At 37.0% G+C, this 26031-nt stretch overlaps 1 protein-coding gene and 1 long non-coding RNA gene across 2 annotated transcripts in view; both read left to right on the forward strand.

Moving 5' to 3' along the window:
* The first annotated feature begins 138 nt into the window (after positions 1 to 138).
* LOC137385414 (uncharacterized) lies at positions 139 to 2653 on the forward strand. Its single transcript, XR_010977768.1, has 4 exons — positions 139 to 275; positions 1222 to 1313; positions 1923 to 2133; positions 2560 to 2653. It is a non-coding gene; the product is annotated as an uncharacterized lncRNA (long non-coding RNA).
* Positions 2654 to 2655: 2 nt separating this feature from the next.
* The window catches only part of LOC137390044 (receptor-type tyrosine-protein phosphatase kappa-like), a 53582-nt gene continuing 30206 nt past the window's right edge, over positions 2656 to 26031 (forward strand). The window contains exons 1-16 of the mRNA XM_068076282.1: positions 2656 to 2678; positions 2859 to 2862; positions 2994 to 3156; positions 4065 to 4156; positions 4385 to 4589; positions 5098 to 5207; positions 6876 to 7044; positions 10347 to 10438; positions 12753 to 12957; positions 13652 to 13761; positions 14970 to 15150; positions 15853 to 15944; positions 16682 to 16886; positions 23032 to 23141; positions 23275 to 23452; positions 24535 to 24641. Coding sequence (XP_067932383.1) covers positions 2656 to 2678; positions 2859 to 2862; positions 2994 to 3156; positions 4065 to 4156; positions 4385 to 4589; positions 5098 to 5207; positions 6876 to 7044; positions 10347 to 10438; positions 12753 to 12957; positions 13652 to 13761; positions 14970 to 15150; positions 15853 to 15944; positions 16682 to 16886; positions 23032 to 23141; positions 23275 to 23452; positions 24535 to 24641 — 2046 coding nt within the window. The remainder of the gene's footprint in view (positions 2679 to 2858; positions 2863 to 2993; positions 3157 to 4064; positions 4157 to 4384; positions 4590 to 5097; positions 5208 to 6875; positions 7045 to 10346; positions 10439 to 12752; positions 12958 to 13651; positions 13762 to 14969; positions 15151 to 15852; positions 15945 to 16681; positions 16887 to 23031; positions 23142 to 23274; positions 23453 to 24534; positions 24642 to 26031) is intronic.

Raw genomic sequence — 26031 nt, forward strand, 5'->3', positions numbered from 1 at the left:
GAGAATATTTAGACTCAAAGATTATGATTTGAGTTGCATATTTTGTCCAGTCACAAGTGTAAGAGTAGTTGTAAGGAAAACAAACCGTCTGACTTAGTGCTATTAAATACAGGTGAAGTGCGGATCCACAGGCTGGAAGAGCATACCTAACACCTCCATCTATCAGTCATGTGGATTTGATGCTTACGAGCAAGTCAGCTGCTCAGTCAAGGCAGAGAACAGTGAGGGACAGAGTCTCACAGCTACTTCTCCAAGCATACGAACATTTTGTGATGGTAATGAGATGACAGTTTTTGTTAACTTGTATAAAAAGGTCATATGAATTTGCTGAAAAAGTGCTTCACGTTTAGACCAAGTTTTAATGATCTTTTAAAATTGAATACTGATCTTTTTTGTATGCCTTGGTTCTGTGCATGATTTAAATAGTATAAAAGTTCTCCTTAACACAAAAACTGTAGACAAATTAAACAACCAAAGGTTTCTACCAATGCTGGAGTGGTTAAAACATCAGCTTTTAAGTGGTTACCTCATTTAGAACTCCTATTTTTGTGATTATATCAATTACTTTTGCAGTCTATATAGAACCCTGGCTGATGTCTCAAAAACTTTCTGCTCTAGCGCGGCCTTTTTTAGTTTTGGTCATTTACATATTTTATAGATATTTTCTGAATGGTGACTGGCAAGTAGATGTATTGACAGTCGGTCTATAGATGTGCATGTATAGATCTAATACATCTATAGATGTATTAAATATATAGATTTACATCTATAGATCTAATAAATCTATAGATGTATTAGTATATTATATATTACAACTTTTAGCATGCAATTTAGTCACCATACAACTAGACTCCAATCTGCTCATAATTGTGACTCCTGCAATGCTGCCATCCTAGTCTAGCGTCAGCGAGCAAAGCTTTTGCAGGTTTACACTATGAAATGCCTTGCTCAGTAGTAGGCTACTAGCATTGCTAATAAACACAGCAAGTAAATGTGGCATTGCTGGCCAAGCAATAGCTCAAAAACTTGTTCCCACAACTCAATAAAATCAATGAACGTTAACAGCTTCGTGTACAATGGCTAGAGGAAGCAAAAACTGAGTAAGTTTTGTCTTTCATAAAACAACTTTAATAGCTGCTGCCAAACTACTAGATATATAGTTTCACCACAAAATTTTGGCTCTATTAGATTACAAGCAAAAGTCTCTGTCATTGATTACAGTGCCTACTCGACCACGATCTATTGCCTTTGGAGACCCTAGTCTTGTGCAAGAATCAGATAGAAAGAGATGGCGGTACCTCATTACATGGCAGGTGAGAAAGCCTGTGCTCCATAACGTAAATCTTAGCTTGGCACAGAAATTTCAAATATTCTAAAACTTGCTTAATGCTGATTAGGTTTTAAGGATAACTTTTGAATAGAATTATATTAAAGTTAGCTTTCACCTGACCTGACGAAAACAAAGTGGATGTTTTTAGTTTTTAGGTTTTGAACTTTCTATATAAAGATAATTATAGAGACTCGAAAGATTGAGATAAAAAATTTATACACATATATAGCCCACCCTTTGTTCGTTAGCTATTTTTAGTGTGTGTTTTCAGTCAAAGAACATTTCTAAAGCACGGCTAACCAAACTTTTGCTGTGAATCTGTTTCAGTGGCAGTATTTACAGCATCCAGAATTATCTGGTTCAATTTAAGTTGACTTTTTACCCGGACAACACTGGATTGGTCTGCTTCTATTTCTAAATCTTTTACCTCAATCCTGATGGTTGATGTACTTTTAAGTTTGCTTCTCCGCTTTATTAAGGCTTTACTCTCCCCATCACTAGATTAACGGCCAGGACGAAAGTTTGCTGTAGGCTCGCCTCAGTACAATATCATCATTAGATATATTTGAATTACCAAGTTTCCTTTTGTCAGGCGCCTGCAACAATTAACTGTGGAAGCATAAGTAGCTACCAAGTGAAGTTTCCAGAAACCAGCTCAGCACCAGAAACTCTGGCTGGAAATATCCTTGAGAAGGAGGTCTACACAGATGGTGAAATACCCGTCACATTTACTATTACAGCAACCAACAATGATGGTCTTACATCTGCATCAAAATCTCTATCCATAACAACTCCAACACTTCGTAAGCATTCATAGCAAGATGACTAGCTACGTTTGAGCTCATCTCCTTGTAGCTCTCATTAGCGCTGACTCACATACCTGATGTCAGCTAATATTCATGCACTAGTTCAATGGCTATTTTTAAAATCTTTAGAATGAAACTAATTGGCTAACAGGCAGCAAGTGAAAATTACCATAGTTAGATGAGTCATTTCTTATTTTCTGTGATTGTTGTGAGCCCAAACTGAAATACTGCAGTCATTCTAGAGTCTAGACGTTCCACCTTACCAATCGCTGTTGCATGTATAATATGTACAAGTAGCCAGAGACTCTCACAGACCTACCATTGGTATGCGTAGATTAATATTATGACAAGCATACCTGTTGATTATATGGCCTTGTGGAGATAATATTTCTATCAATACACTACAAGTTTGGCATATTGCAGCCCCGCAAGTAGCGCCTAGAGATTTGGCAATAGTTCCTTCAACAAGCAACAATAACAAATGTGTCAAAGTATCATGGTCAGCGCCGGAGTATCCTAATGGAGTCATTACTGGATATCAGGTAGGGAAACTTCTGATAACTACCATTCCCATTTGTTCCGGTTCAGGTTATTGCTGCACTTTTGCCAGTTTAGTGTGCAAAATCAACATCAGCAGCCTTGTAACATATGGTCATTTGTTGATGTTAGAAACACTACAACTAATTGCAAAGAGTTTATGTCTGCTTTTGTTTATCTGTCAGTCTTGTGAGTACTTCAGTGCTTAGAGAATATTTAGACTCAAAGATTATGATTTGAGTTGCATATTTTGTCTAGTCACAAGTGTAATAGTAGTTGTAAGGAAGACGAACCGTCTGACTTAGTGCTATTGAATACAGGTGAATTGCGGATCCACAGGCTGGAAGAGCATACCTAACACTTCTATCTATCAGTCATGTGGATTTGATGCTTACGAGCAAGTCAGCTGCTCAGTCAAGGCAGAGAACAGTGAGGGACAGAGTATCAAAGCTACTTCTCCAAGCATACGAACATTTTGTGATGGTAATGAGATTACAGTGTTTTTTAACTTGTATAAAAAGGTCATATGAAGTTGCTGAAAAAGTGCTTCACGCTTAGACCAAGGTTTAATGATCTTTTAAAATTGATAACTGATCTTTCTTTGTTTGCCTTAGCTCTGTGCATGATTTAAATAGTATAAAAGTTTTTCTTAACACCAAAAACTGTAGACAAACCAATTAAACAACCAAAAGGTTTCTATCAATACTGGAGTAGTTAAAACATCAGCTTTTAAGTGGTTACCTCATTTAGAACTCCTATTTTTGTGAGTGTATCAATTTTTTTTGCAGTCTATATAGAACCCTGGCTGAAGTCTCAAAAACTTTCTGCTCTAGCGCGGCCTTTTTTAGTTTTGGTCATTTACATATTTTATAGTTATTTTCTGAATGGTGACCGGCAAGTGAATATATACAGTAGATCTATAAATGTACATCTAATAATTACATCTAATACATGTATAGATCTAATACATCTATAGATGTATTAGATCTATAGATGTATTAGATCTATAGATGTGCATCTATAGATGTACATCTATAGATCTAATACATCTATAGGTGTATTAGTATGTTATATATTGCAATTTTTAGTATGCAATTTAGTCACTATACAACTAGGCTCCAACCTGCTCATAATTGTGACTCCTGCAATGCTGCCATCATTGTCTAGCGTCAGCGAACAAATTTGTTGCAGGTTTACACTATGAAATGCCTTTCTCAGTAGTAGGGTACTAGCATTGCTAATAAACACAGCAAGTAAATGTGGCACTGCTGGCTAAGTAGTAGCTCAAAAACTTGTTTCTACAACTCAATAAAATCAATGAAACTTAACAGCTTTGTGTACAATGGCTAATAAAGTTATTACAGCTACAAATGTTTCAACCTGTTTTACAGCACCAACTGTTGCAAGGTCCGTCAGCTTCACCACTCCGATGGAGATAAAAAGCAGCAATCGTCAGCGATGGTCCTATAGCGTCTCTTGGCAGGTGTGTCAGCCATTTCTTTTAATCTCATCAAAAGGTGAAGTTACAACTGCATACAAAAATCCAGAAGTATTTAAGTTTGTTAAACCTGAAGGTCATGCGTAAAGTGCGAGCCATGCTTGATATATACAGACCAAGAACAATGAAAAAGAAAATATACTGATTTATTTTGATACTTTCTCACCAAAAGAGCAAGTTTATACTTTCTACAATATGAATTGTTTATTATAGGAGCCTGCTAAGATCAACTGTGTAAGCATAACTAAATATGAGACAAGATATCCAGTATTCACAGAGAACTTGCTGGAGGGAACTGACATGACCAGAGATATAGTTGTAGATGGAGATGTTCTGGTCGCATTTTATATCGTCGCAACAAACAACGATGGCTTGTCTTCTGCTATATTTTCTCAATCTATAAGAAGTCCAGGACTGCGTAAGTAATGACCTTGTTGAAATCAGGTTTTGATAGCTTTGTAGTGCAAAATTGTAGCTACCAGCTGTTTCTGCTAATGACTAGATCAGATATACTTCTTCTTGCAGTTGAAGAGAATTATAACTGGTTCATTGAACACTATTTAAGCAAACTCCCATTTTAAAAATACAACATTGAACTTTCTCCTTTTTTGCTTAAACAAACCATAGGAGATCACAAAAAGTTTTTTTATAAGTGCGTATGCTAAAACTTCCTTGATTTCAACTGTTGTACAACAGGCAGAAAGTTTCTCCTTAATCTTATCATCTGACTTTAAGCTTTGAGGCTAAAAATCTAATAAAATGTTAGTTGTATAGTGACCATGCTTAGTTCGGCTCAAATAATTAGCTGGTTTAACACTAAGAAATAAAAGTTTTTATATCCTATCTCTGATTTTTATTGCATAAACTATGATTTGAAAGCATTTTAAATCTAATTATATTATTTTATCATGCTCACCGCTTTGTAGCACCACAGACTACACCACAGAATGTTGCCTTAGAGCTACTTTCAGGAACCTGTGTCAAGCTAACCTGGGATCCTCCAGCGTACCCTAATGGAGAGCTGCTTGCTTATCAGGTGATTTGTCACTAACCCTATCTCAACTTTATCCTCTTGCTAGCAGTTGTCAACTTTTGCTGTTTCTCTGTTATGAAAGCACTGATCAATGTTAAGGTAAAGGAGTAAGCAAAACTACATAAACTTGATTCCATTGTATATTACACAAAACTTACCTGACTGAGCATGTGACAGGTAACTAAACATGTGATAAATTGCTAAATATGTGACAGATGACTGAACATTTGACAGGTTACTAAATATATGACAGAAGTCTTTTCTTGTATGCACTGTGTACTCACGCTCTGCTTTAATATACTAGCAAAATACTCTGAATGGTAACATGCTAGTCTATAGAAGTCCTGTACTTGTTGGAACAAGTATAAGATCAATAACCTATTTGAATAGCCAAGCCTTCAGACAAAACCAGTATAACCAAACTGATCTGTCATAAAATCAAAGTACTACATCAAACCTTTGTTTCTCGCTCTTGGTTCACCTTAAAGTATCTTTATGTTGTTCTCTTTCATTAGCATTTATTACAAAACATCAGAACTCTAGGCCATGCTGGTTTGGAGTCAAACTTTGATAATTTCTGAAAAGAGGCAACTTTAATGTTTCTGGTTTATAAGCACAAGCTAAACATTTATTTTCTAATTTTTTTTGTATAATGACAATTATTCAAGTGCTGTCAGCTACGTGTAGGTATTGTTACAGCTACAAAAGTACTGAACAAAAAAGAAGCTACATGCAACTCTTATTTGTTGTAAGTAATAAAAATATTGGTTGGGTCGTCAGCAACTAAACTAGCCCTTCCCCCATCATTGTTTCAACGTGGATGAGGAGGGTGGCTAGCAAACCTGCAGGACTTAAGACACAACTTGACAAAGGGCGAAGGAGCTCCTTTGCGAGCTAACGGCCAGCTAGATGGCTATGGTGCCTCAATAAAAACACCCAACAGAAGACAATGGTTAACCATTGTTGAAACTTGCCAAGAATAGGCATGGTTATAGGAAGTGAGAACAAATCATGATCGCCTATGCCTCTCAGAACTTCAAAAATCAAGCGATTAATATTGTAAATGAAATTTGACATTTTCTAATAAGCAACAGAGAAAAACCAGCTATTAAATTTTGCTCTTTGTAAAATGGTGTAATAACAGACTATCAACATTTTCAACTCTTTGTAGAGCATTCCTGTAACTCTTGCCCAAATTTTTAAAGTAATAAATGTTTGCTATTAAAAAACTAGTTCAAGTGTAAAGGTAAGCTTCTAGAAACATTTAGTTATAAAACTAAAGCAGTGTACTTAATGTACTCTATTGTGTGCCTAGTGTAGCATGTGTACCTAGCGTAGCATGTGTACACTAATGTACATCATGCTGACTATTCACAAACCTATCCTACAAATCAAACATACCGAATTGAGATGAAGTTGTCTGCTCATGACCGCTCATGCTGCTGCAGTTCAAAATAGTGGCTGACATATTTACTGTGTATGAAATAACTTTTAGTTTTCTTTTAAAAAATAGTCTCTATTTATTGATGTGGTACCTTTGAAGTTTTATGATGTTTGGATGCATTTATAATAATAATTTATATAATAATTTTTGTTTTTACTGACCAATGGTTTTTGATGTGTCCAAAGAAGCCAATCTACTCTTGCAGGTTCTCATTTTTGATTGGTTAGGTAAAATGTACCGGTGCTGACATCTGGACCAACTTGTCATCAAGCGCAGACAACTATGAGTATTGCGATGCCCTGCCATTTACGAGGGTCAGGTGTGAGGTGAAGGCAGTTAATGAAGTAGGAGAGAGTGACGTAGCCAGAAGTTCAAGGGTCACGACTGACTGTGCGGGTACGGCAACAATCATAGCCATTCGTTAGGCTTTTCCTGAAAAAAATTTAGTATATTCATACTGGATTGAAGAAGTTTTTGGTAGTTGGACATATTAAACAAAAACAAGGCAAATGGAACCAGTGAGAGTATTGTCATGGCTGTTGTTCCAAATTTTAAAAACTAATTTCCATAAAACATTTTTGGAAGGAAAAAATTACTCAAACAGTAGATCAACTTATACTTAGTAAAAAGATGAGCGTTGCAAAGATACTTTTACTACCGGCTCAACCTACGCATAGCATGTAGAAGCGGCATGTTTAGTCATTATCCAGCATAATTCAAGAGCTCAACTTACGCATAGCATGTGGAAGCAGCATGTTTAGTCATTATCCAGCATAATTCAAGGGCTCAACCTACGCATAGCATGTGGAAGCAGCATGTTTAGTCATTATCCAGCATAATTCAAGGGCTCAACCTACGCATAGCATGTGGAAGCAGCAGGTTTAGTCATTATCCAGCATAATTCAAGAGCTCAACTTACACATAGCATGTCGAAGCAGCATGTTTAGTCATTATCCAGCATAATTCAAGGGCTCAACCTACGCATAGCATGTGGAAGCAGCAGGTTTAGTCATTATCCAGCATAATTCAAGAGCTCAACTTACACATAGCATGTGGAAGCAGCATGTTTAGTCATTATCCAGCATAATTCAAGGGCTCAATCTACGCATAGCATGTGGAGGCAGCAGGTTTAGTCATTATCCAGCATAATTCAAGAGCTCAACTTACACATAGCATGTGGAAGCAGCATGTTTAGTCATTATCCAGCATAATTCAAGGGCTCAACCTATGCATAGCATGTGGAAGTAGCATGTTTAGTCATTATCCAGCATAATTCAAGGGCTCAACCTATGCATAGCATGTGGAAGCAGCATGTTTAGTCATTATCCAGCATAATTCAAGGCTCAACCTACGCATAGCATGTGGAGGCAGCAGGTTTAGTCATTATCCAGCATAATTCAAGGGCTCAACCTACGCATAGCATGTGGAAGCAGCATGTTTAGTTATTATCCAGCATAATTCAAGCACTCAACCTATGCATAGCATGTGGAGGCAGCATGTTTAGTCATTATCCAGCATAATTCAAGAGCTCAACTTACACATAGCATGTGGAAGCAGCATGTTTAGTCATTATCCAGCATAATTCAAGGGCTCAACCTATGCATAGCATGTGGAAGTAGCATGTTTAGTCATTATCCAGCATAATTCAAGCACTCAACCTATGCATAGCATGTGGAGGCAGCAGGTTTAGTCATTATCCAGCATAATTCAAGAGCTCAACTTACACATAGCATGTGGAAGCAGCATGTTTAGTCATTATCCAGCATAATTCAAGGGCTCAACCTATGCATAGCATGTGGAAGTAGCATGTTTAGTCATTATCCAGCATAATTCAAGGGCTCAACCTATGCATAGCATGTGGAAGCAGCATGTTTAGTCATTATCCAGCATAATTCAAGGCTCAACCTACGCATAGCATGTGGAGGCAGCAGGTTTAGTCATTATCCAGCATAATTCAAGGGCTCAACCTACGCATAGCATGTGGAAGCAGCATGTTTAGTTATTATCCAGCATAATTCAAGCACTCAACCTACGCATAGCATGTGGAAGCAGCAGGTTTAGTCATTATCCAGCATAATTCAAGCACTCAACCTATGCATAGCATGTGGAGGCAGCATGTTTAGTCATTATCCAGCATAATTCAAGCACTCAACCTATGCATAGCATGTGGAGGCAGCATGTTTAGTCATTATCCAGCATAATTCAAGGGCTCAATCTACGCATAGCATGTGGAAGCGGCATGTTTAGTCATTATCCAGCATAATTCAAGGGCTCAACCTACGCATAGCATGTGGAAGCAGCATGTTTAGTTATTATCCAGCATAATTCAAGGGCTCAACCTACGCATAGCATGTGGAAGCAGCAGGTTTAGTCATTATCCAGCATAATTCAAGCACTCAACCTACGCATAGCATGTGGAAGCAGCATGTTTAGTCATTATCCAGCATAATTCAAGGGCTCAACCTATGCATAGCATGTGGAAGCAGCATGTTTAGTCATTATCCAGCATAATTCAAGGGCTCAACCTACGCATAGCATGTGGGAGCAGCATGTTTAGTTATTATCCAGCATAATTCAAGGGCTCAACCTACGCATAGCATGTGGAGGCAGCAGGTTTAGTCATTATCCAGCATAATTCAAGCACTCAACCTACGCATAGCATGTGGAAGCAGCATGTTTGGTCATGATCCAGCATAATTCAAGGCTCAATCTACGCATAGCATGTGGAAGTAGCATGTTTAGTCATTATCCAGCATAATTCAAGCACTCAACCTATGCATAGCATGTGGAGGCAGCATGTTTAGTCATTATCCAGCATAATTCAAGAGCTCAACCTATGCATAGCATGTGGAGGCAGCATGTTTAGTCATTATCCAGCATAATTCAAGGGCTCAACCTATGCATAGCATGTGGAGGCAGCATGTTTAGTTATTATCCAGCATAATTCAAACACTCAACCTATGCATAGCATGTGGAGGCAGCATGTTTAGTCATTATCCAGCATAATTCAAGGGCTCAACCTACGCATAGCATGTGGAAGCGGCATGTTTAGTCATTATCCAGCATAATTCAAGGGCTCAACCTACGCATAGCATGTGGAAGCAGCATGTTTAGTTATTATCCAGCATAATTCAAGGGCTCAACCTACGCATAGCATGTGGAAGCAGCATGTTTAGTCATTATCCAGCATAATTCAAGTATACATTTTGCTGATTTTTAGTTAAGTAGAATTTTTGTTTGTTTCCAGTTTTCAGCAAACTACAGGAATGTTACTTGGATGAAATATAATAAATAAAATATGTATAATCGAGACTCTCAAATGAAATAGCCACTGACGATTCATTGCAGTTTGTTTAGTACTGGTGAATAAATGATGAAAACAACAAATAAACCCTAGTTATTTTGGCCTCATTACAAAATTTTAGCTTACATTTACTTTCTTAGTTTGTAGATTGCAAAATGTGAAAGCGTTAATATTTAGTATACACGTTTCTGGTGCTAAAAAGTATGTATGTATTAAACTTAGATAAGGTTAGATAAATCCTATTGTGTTTTATTATTTTTATGGCTTAGCCGAAATCAGCCTCTGAACAGAACAGTTTTTTTGGTGCTGGATCAGATTATCACACTCTATCGCTAGCCAAGTCTAATTTCTTTAAATGTAAAAAACATCTGAAGAGATTAGTTTTACCTTGCAGAGCCAACTGTACCAAACAACCTCAGTCCTGGGCTTCCCGCAGTGGTGACAGATCTTGGTAGAGAGCGGTGGTTGTATACAGTGACATGGCAGGTAAGGACAGCCAAGTATTTTAGTCGATCGACTGAGAAAGTGTTTATATAAGCTGTTTGACAGGCTCTCTTAATGCAGACGCTTCAAACTTTGATACGTTTGAGTACTGTTAGAACTTTAATAAAAAGAATAAAATAACCTTTCAAAAAATATTGAATAACTTTTGTTGGATAATGCCATCTTAGCTTCAAATACTCACATATTATTATTTAGTTACTTGATAACCTCAAAAATCTTCATACAATGTTTAGAATAGTCAGCTCCCTAACAGAAGACATGAGTGTGTAGACAATCCCTCAATGATGGAGTATGATATCTGTTTAGCTTACTGCAAGCAAAGGCTGCCACAAGTTTTTAAAAGCATTGTTATGCAAACATTGGTTGTGGGCTTTTGGATGGACATGTCTGAGTCTAGTGGCAAAGAAACCTCAATGACTGAAGACATGTACAGTTGCAGCAAGCAATTTAAGATTGGATGACATTCCTGTCACCATCAGTAGCTTGTTTTGGGAATCGAACCCAGACCTCTTGTGTACATGTTAGTTGTATTACACCACTAGGCCACGGAGGTATGCTCGAGCCATCTGAGCTTCTCTGTTTATACCTGATATGCTTAGGATGTGTCAGGTGACGGCACCGCGCATGGGAGAAGCGACCTGACAACCTCTCATCATTTCCTGGAGTAATAAAAGCATATCGCATGACATCAGTCACACATGGGTCGAATGACATCAGTCACACATCAGGGCCAAACTAGCTGTTAATACTTAGCATGCTTAAAACATGCCAAGAAATACCTCAATGGCTCATAGGCAAAGATTTGCAATAGAATTTGAATTGTAAATTTTTACTGATGACACTGGTAATATGGAACTAGTACAGAATAGAGGTAATATGGAACTAGTACAGAATAGAGGTAATATGGAACTAGTACAGAATAGAGGTAATATGGTATGGATCTGATACAGAATAGAGGTAATACAGTATAGAACTAGTACAGAATAGAGGTAATATGGTATGGATCTGATACAGAATAGAGGTAATACAGTATAGAACTAATACAGAATAGAGCTAATACAGTATAGAACTAGTACAGAATAGAGGTAATATGGAACTAGTACAGAATAGAGGTAATATGGAACTAGTACAGAATAGAGGTAATATGGAACTAGTACAGAATAGAGGTAATATGGAACTAGTACGGAATAGAGGTAATATGGAACTAGTACAGAATAGAGGTAATATGGTATGGATCTGATACAGAATAGAGGTAATACAGTATAGAACTAGTACAGAATAGAGCTAATACAGTATAGAACTAGTACAGAATAGAGGTAATATGGTATGGATCTGATACAGTATGGGGGTAATATGGTATGGATCTGATACAGAATAGAGCTAATACAGTATAGAACTAGTACAGAATAGAGGTAATATGGTATGGATCTGATACAGTATGGAGCTAATACAGTATAGAACTAGTACAGAGTAGAGGTAATATGGTATGGATCTGATACAGAATAGAGCTAATACAGTATAGAACTAGTACAGAATAGAGCTAATACAGTATAGAACTAGTACAGAATAGAGGTAATATGGGATGGAACTGATACAGAATAGAGGTAATATGGTATGGATCTGATACAGTATGGAGCTAATACAGTATAGAACTAGTACAGAATAGAGGTAATATGAGATGGATCTGATGCAGAATAGAGTTAATGCATTGCGGAGCTGACAATTCAAGTTTCAAACTAAGTTAGCGTAGTTCTATTAATCTGTCAGCTTGGCTACCATATTAGGGCTAATCTGCCTGGAGTATGGGCTAGGTACTGACTGAACTATGAATACTTGTTTTGTCTCTAATGTCAGCAATTTTGGTAATTAAATAAATACATGCTTTAGGTCTCAGCCAATTAGATTTTCGTTTGATGCATTTCTAGCAGTAAATTACACATATATGTAACTGGCCTGTAAATGTATTTTTGTCAAATTCTAAGAACTTGTTAAAATTAACTATTTAAAACGCCTTTTTAAAATTTGAGCACTTAATTAAGCGCAAAAAAGCTTTAAGAATGAACAGTATGCAAACTCAACTTAATTACAAGGCACTTATTACATTCCTACACATACTTGTAAAATATGAAAGTGCTTTCGCTATTCCATTTTTCAAACCAAAATATTCATGGCTGCTTACCACATAGAAAAGTAGCAATACACATGCTTCATTTGATCTCTAAAGTTGCTAGTGACTTTTCAGGCATTTCAAGAATCCTATTTCTCTTTTATTATAAATTATTTTCTAATGTTTCAGGCACCTGATAGAACCAACTGCGAGACTTTAGACTCATATACAAGCTTTCACTCTTTAAGTAACAATTCTATGGCGACGTCAGTGGAACTTAGCAGAGACATCTATGTCGATGGCAATATAGACTTCTCATTCAGTGTCTCTGCTAGCAATAACCTCGACCTGAAATCTGAAAATATGACCTTCTCTCTCGTTACACCACCACTACGTAAGATCATTGTACTTCATTAACATATGTTAGCATTTAACAGAAACACTTGTCAAGAAATCTCGAGACCTTCTTTAATAATTTCCTTATGCCATGCAAACAAAAGTATGAACGTTTTACTTTTTCACCTTCAACTAAAATATGGATAATGAGAGTGTTCATGAATTAGCACTAGAGAAAAACCTTTTATTGTAGCACTATCAAAATTAACAAGTGAAAGTTTCTGTCATTAAAATTTCTAATTTTATAAATTCTATCTTGTTTTGATTTACTCAACAGTGTGCCTAGAAGTGTCACATCTATTTAAAATGTAGAAGCAACAATATTTATAGATAATCTTTTTATTTTCAACAAAGAACCTCATTACATGCTCTAAAACTTATTGATGATGATTTTCCGAGCTGATCTGTTATTATTTTTTATGGTAGGTGATGGCTGTGGGTTTCATTTATACATAAATGTCTTCTTTTTATGGAAAAGATTCATTGCCCAAATAATTGGTTTAAATAAACAAAAAAAATTAAGTAAACAGGATGAAGTAAGTATTTGTACACCAAGAAAAGCCTTGCTCTACAAATACGAATACAAATCTTTACAGCATACGAAAAGGTTGTTACCAGATTGTTAGGCTATTAATTATGGCTCTTTGCTTCAGTATTTACCATTGAATACATATTACAATTTCTGTTGGCAGGACCACAGGTTGCTCCTCGGGAGGTTGATCTTGTGGCAAACAGTCATTCCTGTGTAATTCTTTCTTGGCAGCTGCCAGAGTACCCAAATGGAGAGATAAATGCTTACAGGGTATAAAAACTTATAGTTCTCTGATGTATATTTTTTAGTTCTCCTTGAGTATGATGTTAGACATAAGCTAACTATAACATTTGTTTATATTTTTATGTATTACTTAACTCTTTTAGTTCCAAGAGATTTTAGCCAAAAATTAGTTATACAATGCATTTGTAATCTTTATTGTAATAAACCCTGTGTCTGTCCATCTGTCCATCCGTCTGTCTGTTCATCTGTCTGTCCATCTGTCTGTTCGTCTGTCCATCCGTCTGTCTGTTCATCTGTCTGTCTATCTGTCTGTCCCTCTGTCCATTCGACTGTCTGTCCATCTGTCTGTCCATCTGTCAATCCGTCTGTCTGCTCATTGGTCTGTTCATCTGTCTGTCCATCTGTCTGTCTATCTGTCCATTCGTCTGTCTGTTCATCTGCCCGTCCATCTGTCTGTCTGTCTGTCCATTCATCTGTCTGTACATCTGTCTGTTCGTCTGCTCATCCGTCTGTCTGTCCATCTGTCTGTCCATCTGTCTGTCCATCTGTCCGTCTGTCCATAGTCACTGCTGGAGGTTGGGAGAGAGGCTTTCTTTCAGGTAGGATTCAAACCTTCAACATTCCTCTCCTCTGACCAGTACACCACCAATTGCACCAATCATTCACATTTCAGGGTATTACGACTATGGCACATATAGTTACTCCCTGTTCTCTATTGACACAGCTGATGATCTTTTACAGCATTCGAGACTTGCAGGGCACTCTTTACTATAATAAGAGCTGTGTCAGTCTGTCTTTCTGTCTATCTGTCTATCTGTTCGAAGCCGCATTAAGAGCGTTAGGAAATATTATTGCACCTCACAGCATTTGAACCCAGATATTCAGATTTGAAGTAAAGCACTCTAATGCTGCACCATTCATCACTTTACTGCATTGTGGAAGAATTATGAATATAGTTATTACATCTGACAATCTCTCACAGCATGTGAGGCTGCCAGCGCTTTAGTTATTATAATATTAAGTTTTATAATTCTAAAAAGGTTTTTATGTGTGCACCAGAAGATGGTCATAGCGGCAACAAATATACATGTACATATACTGGTTAACCTCAGAGACTGATTTATGCATTTTGCTTAAATCTAAATGTTTCAAAGGGGAATTTATTTTTCATGAAACTACATGTATGTGCTTGATATGCTTTCTGAAAAAAGGAAAAAATTATTTTTCTATTTCAGGTGAAAGAGTCACGTAGTGACAGCTGGTCAGAGTATGAATGGGACCCAAATACAATGCCACTTAATAAGAAGTTTTGTGGCTTCCAGCCTCATGACTTGGTTGAGTATCAGTTACAGCTGAGTAATCAAGCAGGGACGAGTGATGCTGCTACCTCTCCTCAAATTAAAACTTTATGCATTGGTAAGCTCTAAGTCTAGTTTTACTAGTGCTTTACAAACATTGTTCTGTGGTTCAAATTATAAACACAGGTTAGATCTATGAAATTAGAACGCTCATGTTCCTTAGTCTATGAAATTATATGAAGGGTCTCTTTGCTCTTTTCAGATTTTTGCCTATTTGTCAATTATTCTACATTTATTTTGTGTAATTAGACTAGTTATGATATTAGGCACTTTGTTAGTAATTGACATGCAGAGTTGCTTTCGCTGCCTTTTGCCATTAATATAGTTTGCAGAAAAGAATATACAGCAATCTAGGCTATAACTCACTTTAGTAAAAATCAGTGTTGCTGAGAATTTTTCATGAACTTGGTTGTCTGCTCTCATTTGTTGATCAAAAATGTACAACTATGTACTTCTTAAAACCATGGAAGTTACTTTTTGTGTCACAAAGGTAAGAAGAGAGGATGCCTTCATTAGTGGTATAGGTCTTAGGTGCTTTACTGCCCTCAGCACAAATTTCTGCAAAGTTTAAGCAGCATAAAAAGAGCGTGGTTGGTGCAATCACCAAAAGTATAATTTTACCTGTTAACAAGTGTGAACTTTCACATGCATGTTCTGCCACTCACACCCAAGTACATTTTTCTAACTAAAGGAGATGCTCATTCGGTCAGAGTAGACTATTAAAAATTTACTACACAATGATATTATTTATTTTGCATAGCGCCTGCTCCACCTGTCAACTTGCAGCTTGGAAGCCCAGTGCAAAAGATACATTCTGGGAGAGAGAGGTGGGAATATAATGTGACATGGGAGGTGAGATGTTCTCTTCTTTCGTAAAATAAATCAGCTAGTTATAATTAAGCAGTGACTAAACCGCTCTCTCATCTGCACTCCAGCGTAAATGAGGAAGGTGGCTAGTAACTTTGCTAGTCCTGCTAGTAACTCTGCAGGACTAAAAACAAAACCTGACAAAGACAGAGGAGCTCCTTTGCGAGTCAAAGGTCAACTAGCTAAGGATAGTGTCTTAATAAAAACACCCAACCAAAAAGCAATGGCAAACCATTGTTGAAACCTGCCAAAAACAGTTATGATAATAGAAAGTAGGGAGGACCATGATCTCCTACATCTTTAAAAGACATACTACTTGAGGAGAGAGTTATAGCTGATCTCTTTTACCATTCTAATTTAGTCCAACTCAGTTTGTTCAAAGGCTTTTTGATAAGCTAGATTTATTTTTGAGACTTCATGTTATTTTCTTAATGGGTGTAAATAGGTTTTAAATGTGGAACACCTGTTACTGTCAAACATATCTTAAATATACTCATTTCAGTATAAAAAAATGCTTATAAGATTATAAATACTTTCAACTGTAGCTGTAGACATGGGGTTTTAAAAAAAGTTTCAAAATAACTTCTCTACTAATTGAGAAGTTTTGACAAAAGTGACACGAATTTTTGTGCATGCGCTCACTGGCAGCTGAAAAGCACAGTTTTATAAGATATCACCAAAACTTTCTCAAAGATTTCACATTTAGTTACTTTTTGTCGCAGGCTCCAACTGAAACAAATTGTGAGAGTCTTACCACTTACTCCAGCTACCACTCCCTTGCTGCCGACTCTGTGATAACTTCCACTCAGACAAATAGAGTGGTCTATGTTGATGGAGACATTGAAATGACCTTCAGTGTGTCAGTTGAGAATAATGATGGCTTGAGCTCCAGCAATGTGTCCGTCTCTGCTACAACTCCATCATTGAGTAAGTTGGGGGCTGTTAGTTTGTTCTAAGGGTATGATAAGATAGGAGGCTTTATTGTATATTATTACAACAGTCATTTTAGTTAGAAATGTAAATTTTTAAAGAAAATTTATGTTATGTTTCTGCACAGAAGCAATTAAATAGAGTATTAAATTAGAGGAATGGTTTATTGCACACTCCAGAGACAACTGATTTGATAACAGAAAACCCAAGTATTTATATGTTTGGTCATAGAAAAGCTTTGTAAAAAGCTACAAGCATTATTAATAGCTATAATGAGACAGTACTATATAATATTAGCTTGTATAAAGCTTTAGCTAAAAAGCATAAAGTTTGTTGGCAAAGTACCAGTAATACTTGGCACTTGCATGACACCTCCTCACTAAGCTAAAGGTTCTTTCTGGTTCTCATAGACCTTCGGGTTTGTCTCTGCTATACTCATCTCCATCAGGTAGACGAGGGTTGCGTGGTCTTCTTCTAGACGGAGGTTGCTCTGTTACAGTTGTAGGGGCTGGTAGTTGCAGTTTTGTCTCCTCTGTTATTTCAGGTTTATCTCCAGGGTCTTGATCTTCTTCTGTTGAGTATCTTGGTCTGAGTTGTTCAACATGTCTTCTCCAAGTAGGTCCCTTTGGTACCACTTTGACATTGAGACTACGAGTTCCATATATCTTAGTAACAATGGCTGGAACCCATCTAGGTTGTCTGTTGCGTCTAGGTCCATGATACAAGGCATAGCATAGTGCTCCAAGATTGTAGCTGCGTATCTTGCTAACTGTCTTTTCTGCCGATCGGTTGACTTCTCTGGATTGATGAAACTGTGCTATGTGTGCGGGTGATGGCAATAGGGTGTCAATCTTGCATCTCATCTGTCTTCCATTCAGCAGCTGACTGGGAGAGTATCCTGTAGGAAGTGGTGTCCTTCTATAGTGCATCAGGAACTGTTGTAGTGCAGATTTAGGTGAGAGTGACGATTTCTTCATGGCTTGTTTGAAGGATTGTACTAGTCTTTCAGCTTCGCCATTTGTAGCTGGATGGTAGGGTGCTCCAGTGAAGTGAACAATGCTTCTCTCTTGACACCACTGCTGAAACTCTCCTGAGGTGAAGCTGGTAGCATTGTCAGTGACTATGGTGTGAGGGTATCCAAAGTGTGCGAATATCTCCTCTAAGATGTCTGTGGTAGCTCTGGTAGAAGTAGATGACGTCCTGTGTATGCATGGATACTTTGAGTAGGCATCTATCATCACTAGCCATTGGCTGCCCATGAAGTTCACTGCATGATCTAAGTGAAGACGACTCCATGGCTTCTCAGGTAGCATCCAGGGATGTATAGGATACTTCTGTGGAAGCTTCTGGTGTTCAGCACAGGCAGTGCACTGTCGGCTTGTCTCCTCTATATCAGAGTCAATGCGAGGCCAATAGACAGCAGTTCGAGCTAGCTTCTTCATTCTTTCCATTCCAAAGTGTCCAAGGTGAAGGATCTTTAATACTTCCTGTTGTAACTTGACAGGAATGACTACTCTGTTGCCATATAGAAGACAACCTTCAGTGATAGAAAGTGAATCTGAGATCTTGTGGAAGAGTGACAGCTGAGTCTCCTTCATCTCTTTGTTACCAGGCCATCCTTCTGCTGTGTAGCGCATTACTGTGGCTAGTGTTGGGTCTTTCTTTGTCTCCTTTGCTAGAACATTGTAGTCTGTAGAGTTGAGCTGTTGTCCAATAGTGTGAATAGTGCATACTGTATCAACATCATCCTCATCTTCTCTTGCATCAAACTCTTTATCAGGTCCAACTGGCAGTCTTGAGAGGACATCTGCATTTTGATGATGCTAGGTAGATCTGTATTCTATGGTGTAGTCATACTGATTTAGTACCAGTGCCCATCTTGCTAGTCTGTTGGCTGCTAGAGCTGGAACTCCTTTGGTAGGTCCTAGAAGTGTGAGAAGAGGTCTGTGGTCAGTTACCAAGATAAACCGTCGACCATACAGGTACTGGTGATACTTCTTTAGAGCAAATATGATTGAGAGAGCTTCTTTTTGTATTTGTCCATATTTCCTCTGTGTGCTGGTCAGTGTTTTTGAAACATTGGCTATTGGTCTCTCACTTCCATCAGGATAACGATGAAATAGTACAGCTCCCAGTCCAGTTTCTGAAGCATCACATGAGATTCCAATGTCAAGATCTGGGTTGAAGTGTGCTAAGACACTATCAGTTGATAGCATATCTTTCAGTTTGTTGAAGCTCTTTTCTTGTTCAGTGCCCCACTTCCAGGTCTCTCCTTTGCGTGTCAGTTTGTGCAATGGTCCTGTGAGTTGTGACAGATTGGGTATGAACTTGCTGTAGAATTGTGTAGCTCCTAAGAAAGATCTTAGCTGAGTTAAGTCTGTTGGGACTGGCATCTGTTGTACTGCATCTGCCTTCTTTCCTTTAGTGATTCCCTTTGAAGTGAGTTTGTGTCCCAGATACTCTACTGTAGGTTGAGCAAAACAGCACTTGTCTTTTCTACATCTGAGCCCTCTTTCTTCTAATCTTTGAAGAAGTCGACGTAAGTTTTGTAGATGGCTCTCTGCATTGGCTCCACTCACTAGTATATCATCTAGGTATACTGCTACTCCTGGGAGGTCTTGTGTCAGTTGCTCCATGATTTCTTGAAAATACCCTGGTGCTGAGCTTATGCCAAAGGGCAACCTCTTCTGTAGTAGTACTCCTCGGTGTGTTGATAGTGCTAGTCGTCGTTGACTTTCTGGTGCCAACAATATTTGATTGTAGGCATCTGCTAAATCAATCTTTGTGTAGCAGTAGCCTCCACCTAGTTTTCTGATTAGATCTTCTGGTAGTGGGATAGGTTTCCTATGTGTTTCTAGCTGATTATTGATAGTCTTGGAGTAGTCTCCACATACTCTGATCTTCCCTGCAGCTTGACCTGTTGTAGATTTGCGTACAGGTACAACTGTTGTTCCATACTGGTTGAATTGAGTTGGTTCCCATATGCCTTTAGCTACACCTGCTTCGTATGCTTGGTTGAGCTCTTCTGTCAAGGCAATAGGAACTGGTCTGGGTCGGCAGAAGACTGGCTTTGTTGAAGGTTTGAAGTTTATCTCTAGTTCAAAGTTCTTGAGACATCCTAGCTCGTCTTTGAATATTTCTGGAAATTCTTTGCACATCTCCTTACACTTGATTTGTAACCTCCCATCTGGCTGGTTCTCTGTGATTGTTGATACAAGGTTCTGTTGTAGCTTGTCATCAATAGAGATGCCTAGTTGCTGTATAGCAGTTCTTCCTAGTAGGTTGAGATCTTGTACAGCACTAATCACAAATGGTAGTCTGACTTCTTTCTGTGCATCCAATTGGGCAGTTAGCTCACATCTGCCAAGCGTCTCTATGAGATGTCCTGAGGCTGATTTGTAGTTAACTGTAGTAGGTTTTAGGTTTGGCTTTCCTAGCTTCTCCCATATTGATTTACAGATGAAGTTGTCACATGCTCCAGTGTCCAGTTTAAGTGTTAAGTTGTCTCCCTCCAGTTTGATGTTTTCAGCAAGTTTCACCATCTTGGTTGATGTGCATTCTATCATCTTTACTGGTTTTTCTGCTGCAGATGATTTCTTTTTCTTGCATGCTCTTTCTATGTGACCTTGTTTAGAACAAAAGTTGCAGGTGGCTGCTTTGAATCTGCAGTCATCCGCTGTATGGTTAGTTCGGTCACATCTGTAGCATAGCTTTCCTTCCTTCTGCTTGTCAGGTGTAGAGTTGTTTTTCTGGATTGGTTTGTATCTTGATTTCTGTTGAGCAACCTTGTTGACTTTAGACGAGTTTCCATAAACTGTCTCTTTGGCAACTTTAGCTGCTTCTTCTGTTTCCTGTGCTACCTGTATAGCTTTGTTGAAGTTGAGTTCATTGTCCTTGACCTTGAAGAGAGATTTGAGAACTGCTTCATTGTTTACAGAGCAGATAAATCTTGTTCTGAGAGCCTCATCTAATGGATCTGTAATGTCTATGAAGGCACATGTAGTTGCATCTTGACGAATTCTGGCAGCTAACTCTTGAATAGTTTCTCCAGGTTTCCTCTGCATGTCACTCCAATACTTGTAACACTCTCTAACAATGAAGCGCTTAGGGTCATACTGGTCTTTGAGAAATTCCCGTATTTCATCCATGTTGAGGTCGTTGATCTGCTTGGGTGTTGAAAGCTGAGCTGCCATATTACTAAGCTGCTTGTAGAGTGTAGGCTGTTGGTTGGTGAGAAAAGTGCCAGCAATCTTGTCTTGATGAATAGAATTTGCTGCAATGAATGTGTTGAATCTGTCTATGTAATCTGTTAGTAGCTCTGCTGTTGGGTCAAAACCTGGGAAGGCTGGAACAGCGGTTGCAGCTGCTTCTTGTTTCCGTTGTAGGTTTTGTAGTAGTAGCTCCATCAGTTTCTTATTCTCCTCCATTCTTTCATCTTGCTGACGTCTGTATTCCTCCTGTTGCTGCTTGAACTCCTCATGCTGCTGTTGTCTATGCTCTTCTTGCTGCTTTCTCTGCTCCTCTTGCTGCTGTCTCTGGTCCTCCTGCTGCTTCTGCATTAGCTTGATCAGGTCAGCTACTTCTGCCATTGTAGTGGTGCAATTTTGAACAGTTACTCTTGTAATAAACTAGAACTCTTTGTATCGATTTTATCAATGATAAAATCTGAACAAAACTCTTTGTAACTGTTCAAAAGAGAAATCCTTGTCGCCAATTAGCTTCTGTTATGTTTCTGCACAGAAGCAATTAAATAGAGTATTAAATTAGAGGAATGGTTTATTGCACACTCCAGAGACAACTGATTAGATAACAGAAAACCCAAGTATTTATATGTTTGGTCATAGAAAAGCTTTGTAAAAAGCTACAAGCATTATTAATAGCTATAATGAGACAGTACTATATAATATTAGCTTGTATAAAGCTTTAGCTAAAAAGCATAAAGTTTGTTGGCAAAGTACCAGTAATACTTGGCACTTGCATGACAATTTACATAGCTTTAATACGCAAAATACGGATGTTTTCTATATTTGTACAAAACTTCTAGGGCAGTTAACAAAAACCTCCTTATTATAAATAAATCTGACAAACTTGCATCAAGAAGCACGAGCGGTAGCTATGAACATGAAAAGCCTGGGCAAGTAGACTTAAAGATATTTGGCGTATAAGCATAAATAGCCCAGGTGCATAGGCATACATAGCCTCGGCGCATAGGTATATGTAGCCAAGACGCATAGGTATAAGTAGTCTGAGTGGATAAGCATAATTACCCTAATCGAAAAAGTACAAATAGCTGGAATACATAAGTATGAACCACTTGGTCATTAAGCAAGGGTTTTACAAGAGCCGTAAATGCTAGGATTGAATTGCCTTTTATGTTACTACAAGGAAGCTCCTATGTGTATTCCGATAAGCTAGTTCACACATAATTAATTAACGATATGAGGGTAGCCTATTGTTTTCAACCGCAATTTATCAGAATGAATTTCCTCAAATATGTTTTTGGGGCTAATTATCTTAAAACATAAAAAATAAAAACAAGGAGCAACCATGGCAGCTACAAAGTTTTAACGCAAATAAATGTAAAAGAGCAAAACCAAAGATTGCTAGAACTGGCACAGTGTCTTAAACTAGAACTGGCACAGTGTCTTAAAATCTTGTCATTTTTACTTTCAAACCGGTCTATGTTGTCTCACAGTTTTTAAAGGTTTTTAGTTAAACTTTTCTTCACAGTAGCAGCCATAATAGTTAAGGACGAACTGTCAATGCAATTTTTCCGATTCTCGCCATCTTGATGTGCTCATATGTTTTTCTCCGTGTAATAACTGAGCTTTCAACTCAGATATTTTTAGCCTACCACCAAAGACTAGGTCTGTCCCAGGCAATGAATAATTGCAATACCTTCTTTTTATATCTTTTACTTTTTGCCAGAGTTGTTAACACGCTGGTTGTACAAATGCTTTTAGAGTTAGCTATGACATTTGCTTTGCCAACAAGCCGATCAAAGAATGAGCTGACACAGAGCATGAGAAGCCCACAGGCAGTGCATACACTGAGAGCTGATGAACGAGTAGCTTGTGGGCCTAGCTTCTGCTAAATGAGAGTAATTGCTCTAGAAAACACTTTGCTCATTGCTTTGTTGTAGGACCACAGCTCGCCCCTCAATCAATTAATTTAGTAGCGGATAGTCCTTACTGTGTCATACTAACCTGGGGACTGCCAGAATACCCTAACGGACCAATCCAAACTTGTGAAGTGAGTAACAACACAATAGTTGTACAGCTCGCTCTCACTATTCTGCGCTATATTTTAGTCAGGAAATACTTTTTTGAGCATACGAATCAAGTATTCATTTGATTGTTAGTGTACATTGTTCTATCGTCTCTAGTTCAAAGAAGTCTCAGATCCCGACTGGACAGTAATTGGATGGAATCCAAACTTGCCGGCATCCAAAAAGATTTGTGGCTATGATCCATATGAATCTGTTCAATATGAAGTTCTCCTTAGCAATGACATAGGAAAGAGTGAGCCTGGAACATCTTTACAGATAAGAACTCTCTGTACAGGTAGGAATCTTCTGTACAGGTAAGAACCTTCTGTACATGTAAGAATACTCTGTACAGATAAAAGCTCTCAGCACCGGTAAGAACTTTATTGTACAAATAAAAACTCTGTGCACATATAAGAGCTCTCTGTACAAATAAAAACTTTCTGAACAATTAATAAGCCTCTGTACAGATAAAAGCTTTTTTCATAAATAAGAACTTTTTGTACAAATAAGAGCTGTCTGTATAAGTAAAAACCTTTTGTACAAATAAAAATTCTTTGTGCGGATAAAAACTTGCTGTACAGGTAAGAATTTTTTGTTCAAATAAAATCTCTGTGTACATATAAGAACTCTTTTTACAAATAAAAATTTTCGGGACAGTTAAGAAGCCTCTGTACAGATAAAAGCTTTCTTCATAGGTAAGAGCTTTTTGTACAAATAAGAGCTGTCTGTATAGGTAAAAACCTTTTGTACCAATAAAAACTCTTTGTACAGATAAAAACTTGCTGTACAGGTAAGAATTTTTTGTTCAAATAAAAACTCTGTGTACATATAAGAACTCTCTGTACAAATAAAAGTTTTCTGGACAGTTAAGAAGCTTCTGTGCAGATAAAAGCTTTCTTCATAGGTAAGAACTGTTTGTACAAATGAGAACTGTCTGTATAGGCAAAAACCTTTTGTAAAAATAAAAACTCTTTGTACAGATAAAAGCTTTCTGTACAGATGAAAAGCTTCTGCACAGGTAAGAACTGTTTGCGCAGGTAAGAACTCTCTGCACAGACAAGTTTCTGTACAAGTAAATATTTCACTCTCAGCTTAAACGTATCTAACAACTTGGATTATGTAAAACAAGTACATGTAGCTGCGATTGTACCAGCTGTTAAACTTTGGTAGAACACAAATTTATTGAAATAAAAATTGATTTTGTCAAAGTAATTTTTTCATGGTTCAATGTTCAATATTCGACTTTATGAGTATACTCCAAACCCGTTTAGTATTGTATGTTTATTAATTGGTTTAAGTTATTTCAGCCATTAGTATTAAGATATTTGTGGCCTTTGAATGAATTTTTTTCTCAAAACATGTATGTGATATTTTTAGAACCAGAATGGCCATTGGATATGTCAAGTTATGTCACTGAAGACAAATATTTTCCAACTGGTGCACTTTACCAGAGACGGAGAATCGTAGTGAACATTGCAGAAAATGTGAGTCAGAGTCTTTAAGCTCTATTTTAGTAAGAGCAATAGAACTACATGTATATTTAGATAAGAACAATAGAGCTCTATTTAGATAAGAACAATAGAGCTCTATTTAGATAAGAACAATAGAGCTCTATTTAGATGAGAACAATAAAACTCTATTTACATGTAGATAAGAACAATAGAGCTCTATTTAGATAAGAACAATAGAATTCTATTTAGATAAGAGCAATAGAACTCTATTTAGATAAAACAAATATAACTCTATTTAGATAAGAACAATAGAGCTCTATTTAGATAAGAACAATAGAACTCTATTTAGATGAGAACAATAAAACTTTATTTAGATAAGAACAATAGAACTCTATTTAGATAAGAGCAATAGAACTCTATCTAGAGAAGAACAATAGAACTTTATTTAGATAAGAACAATAGAACTTAATGTAGATAAGAACAATAGACTCTATTTAGATAAGAGCAGTAGAACTCTATTTAGATAAAACAAATATAACTCTATTTAGATAAAACAAATATAACTCTATTTAAATAAGAACAATAGAGCTCTATTTAGATAAGAACAACAGAACTTTATTTAGATAAGAACAATAGAGCTCTATTTAGATAAGAACAACAGAACTCTATTTAGATAAGAACAATAGAGCTCTATTTAGATAAGAACAATAGAACTCTATTTAGATAAGAACAATAGAACTTTATTTAGATAAGAACAATAGACTCTATTTAGATAAGAGCAATAGAACTCTATTTAGATAAAACAAATATAACTCTATTTAGATAAGAACAATAGAACTCAATTTAGATAAGAACAATAGAATTCTATTTAGATAGGAACAATAGAACTCTATTTAGAAAAGAACAATAGAACTCTATTTAGATAAGAACAATAGAACTTTATTTAGATAAGAACAATAGAACTCTATTTAGATAAGAGCAATAGAACTCTATTTAGATAAAACATATATAACTCTATTTAGATAAAACAAATATAACTCTATTTAGATAAGAACAATAGAACTCAATTTAGATAAGAACAATATAATTCTATTTAAATAAGATCAATAGAACTTTATTTAGATAAGAACAATAGAACTTTATTTAGATAAGAACAATAGAACTTTAATGTTGTGAAAATTTTGCGAATTCATCATCAAGCCGGTTTTCAGCTATCAGAATTGCAAGTTACAGCTTCCATATAGTTTACTTTGCTAACTGATATTTTGCATGGATGTCTTTTAACTTTACTCGTAAGAAAGCTGAGTCTTTATTGCACATTTATTTTGTATCAATTCAGATAGGGCAGCTGGTTAAAAATAGCAAAATTTTAAAACCACTGTCTATATTTTCATGGCACTAAAATATTTGGCATGGTAGTTAA

Source organism: Watersipora subatra, chromosome 1 (genome assembly GCF_963576615.1).
Source record: "Watersipora subatra chromosome 1, tzWatSuba1.1, whole genome shotgun sequence".
Classification (NCBI taxonomy): domain Eukaryota; kingdom Metazoa; phylum Bryozoa; class Gymnolaemata; order Cheilostomatida; family Watersiporidae; genus Watersipora; species Watersipora subatra.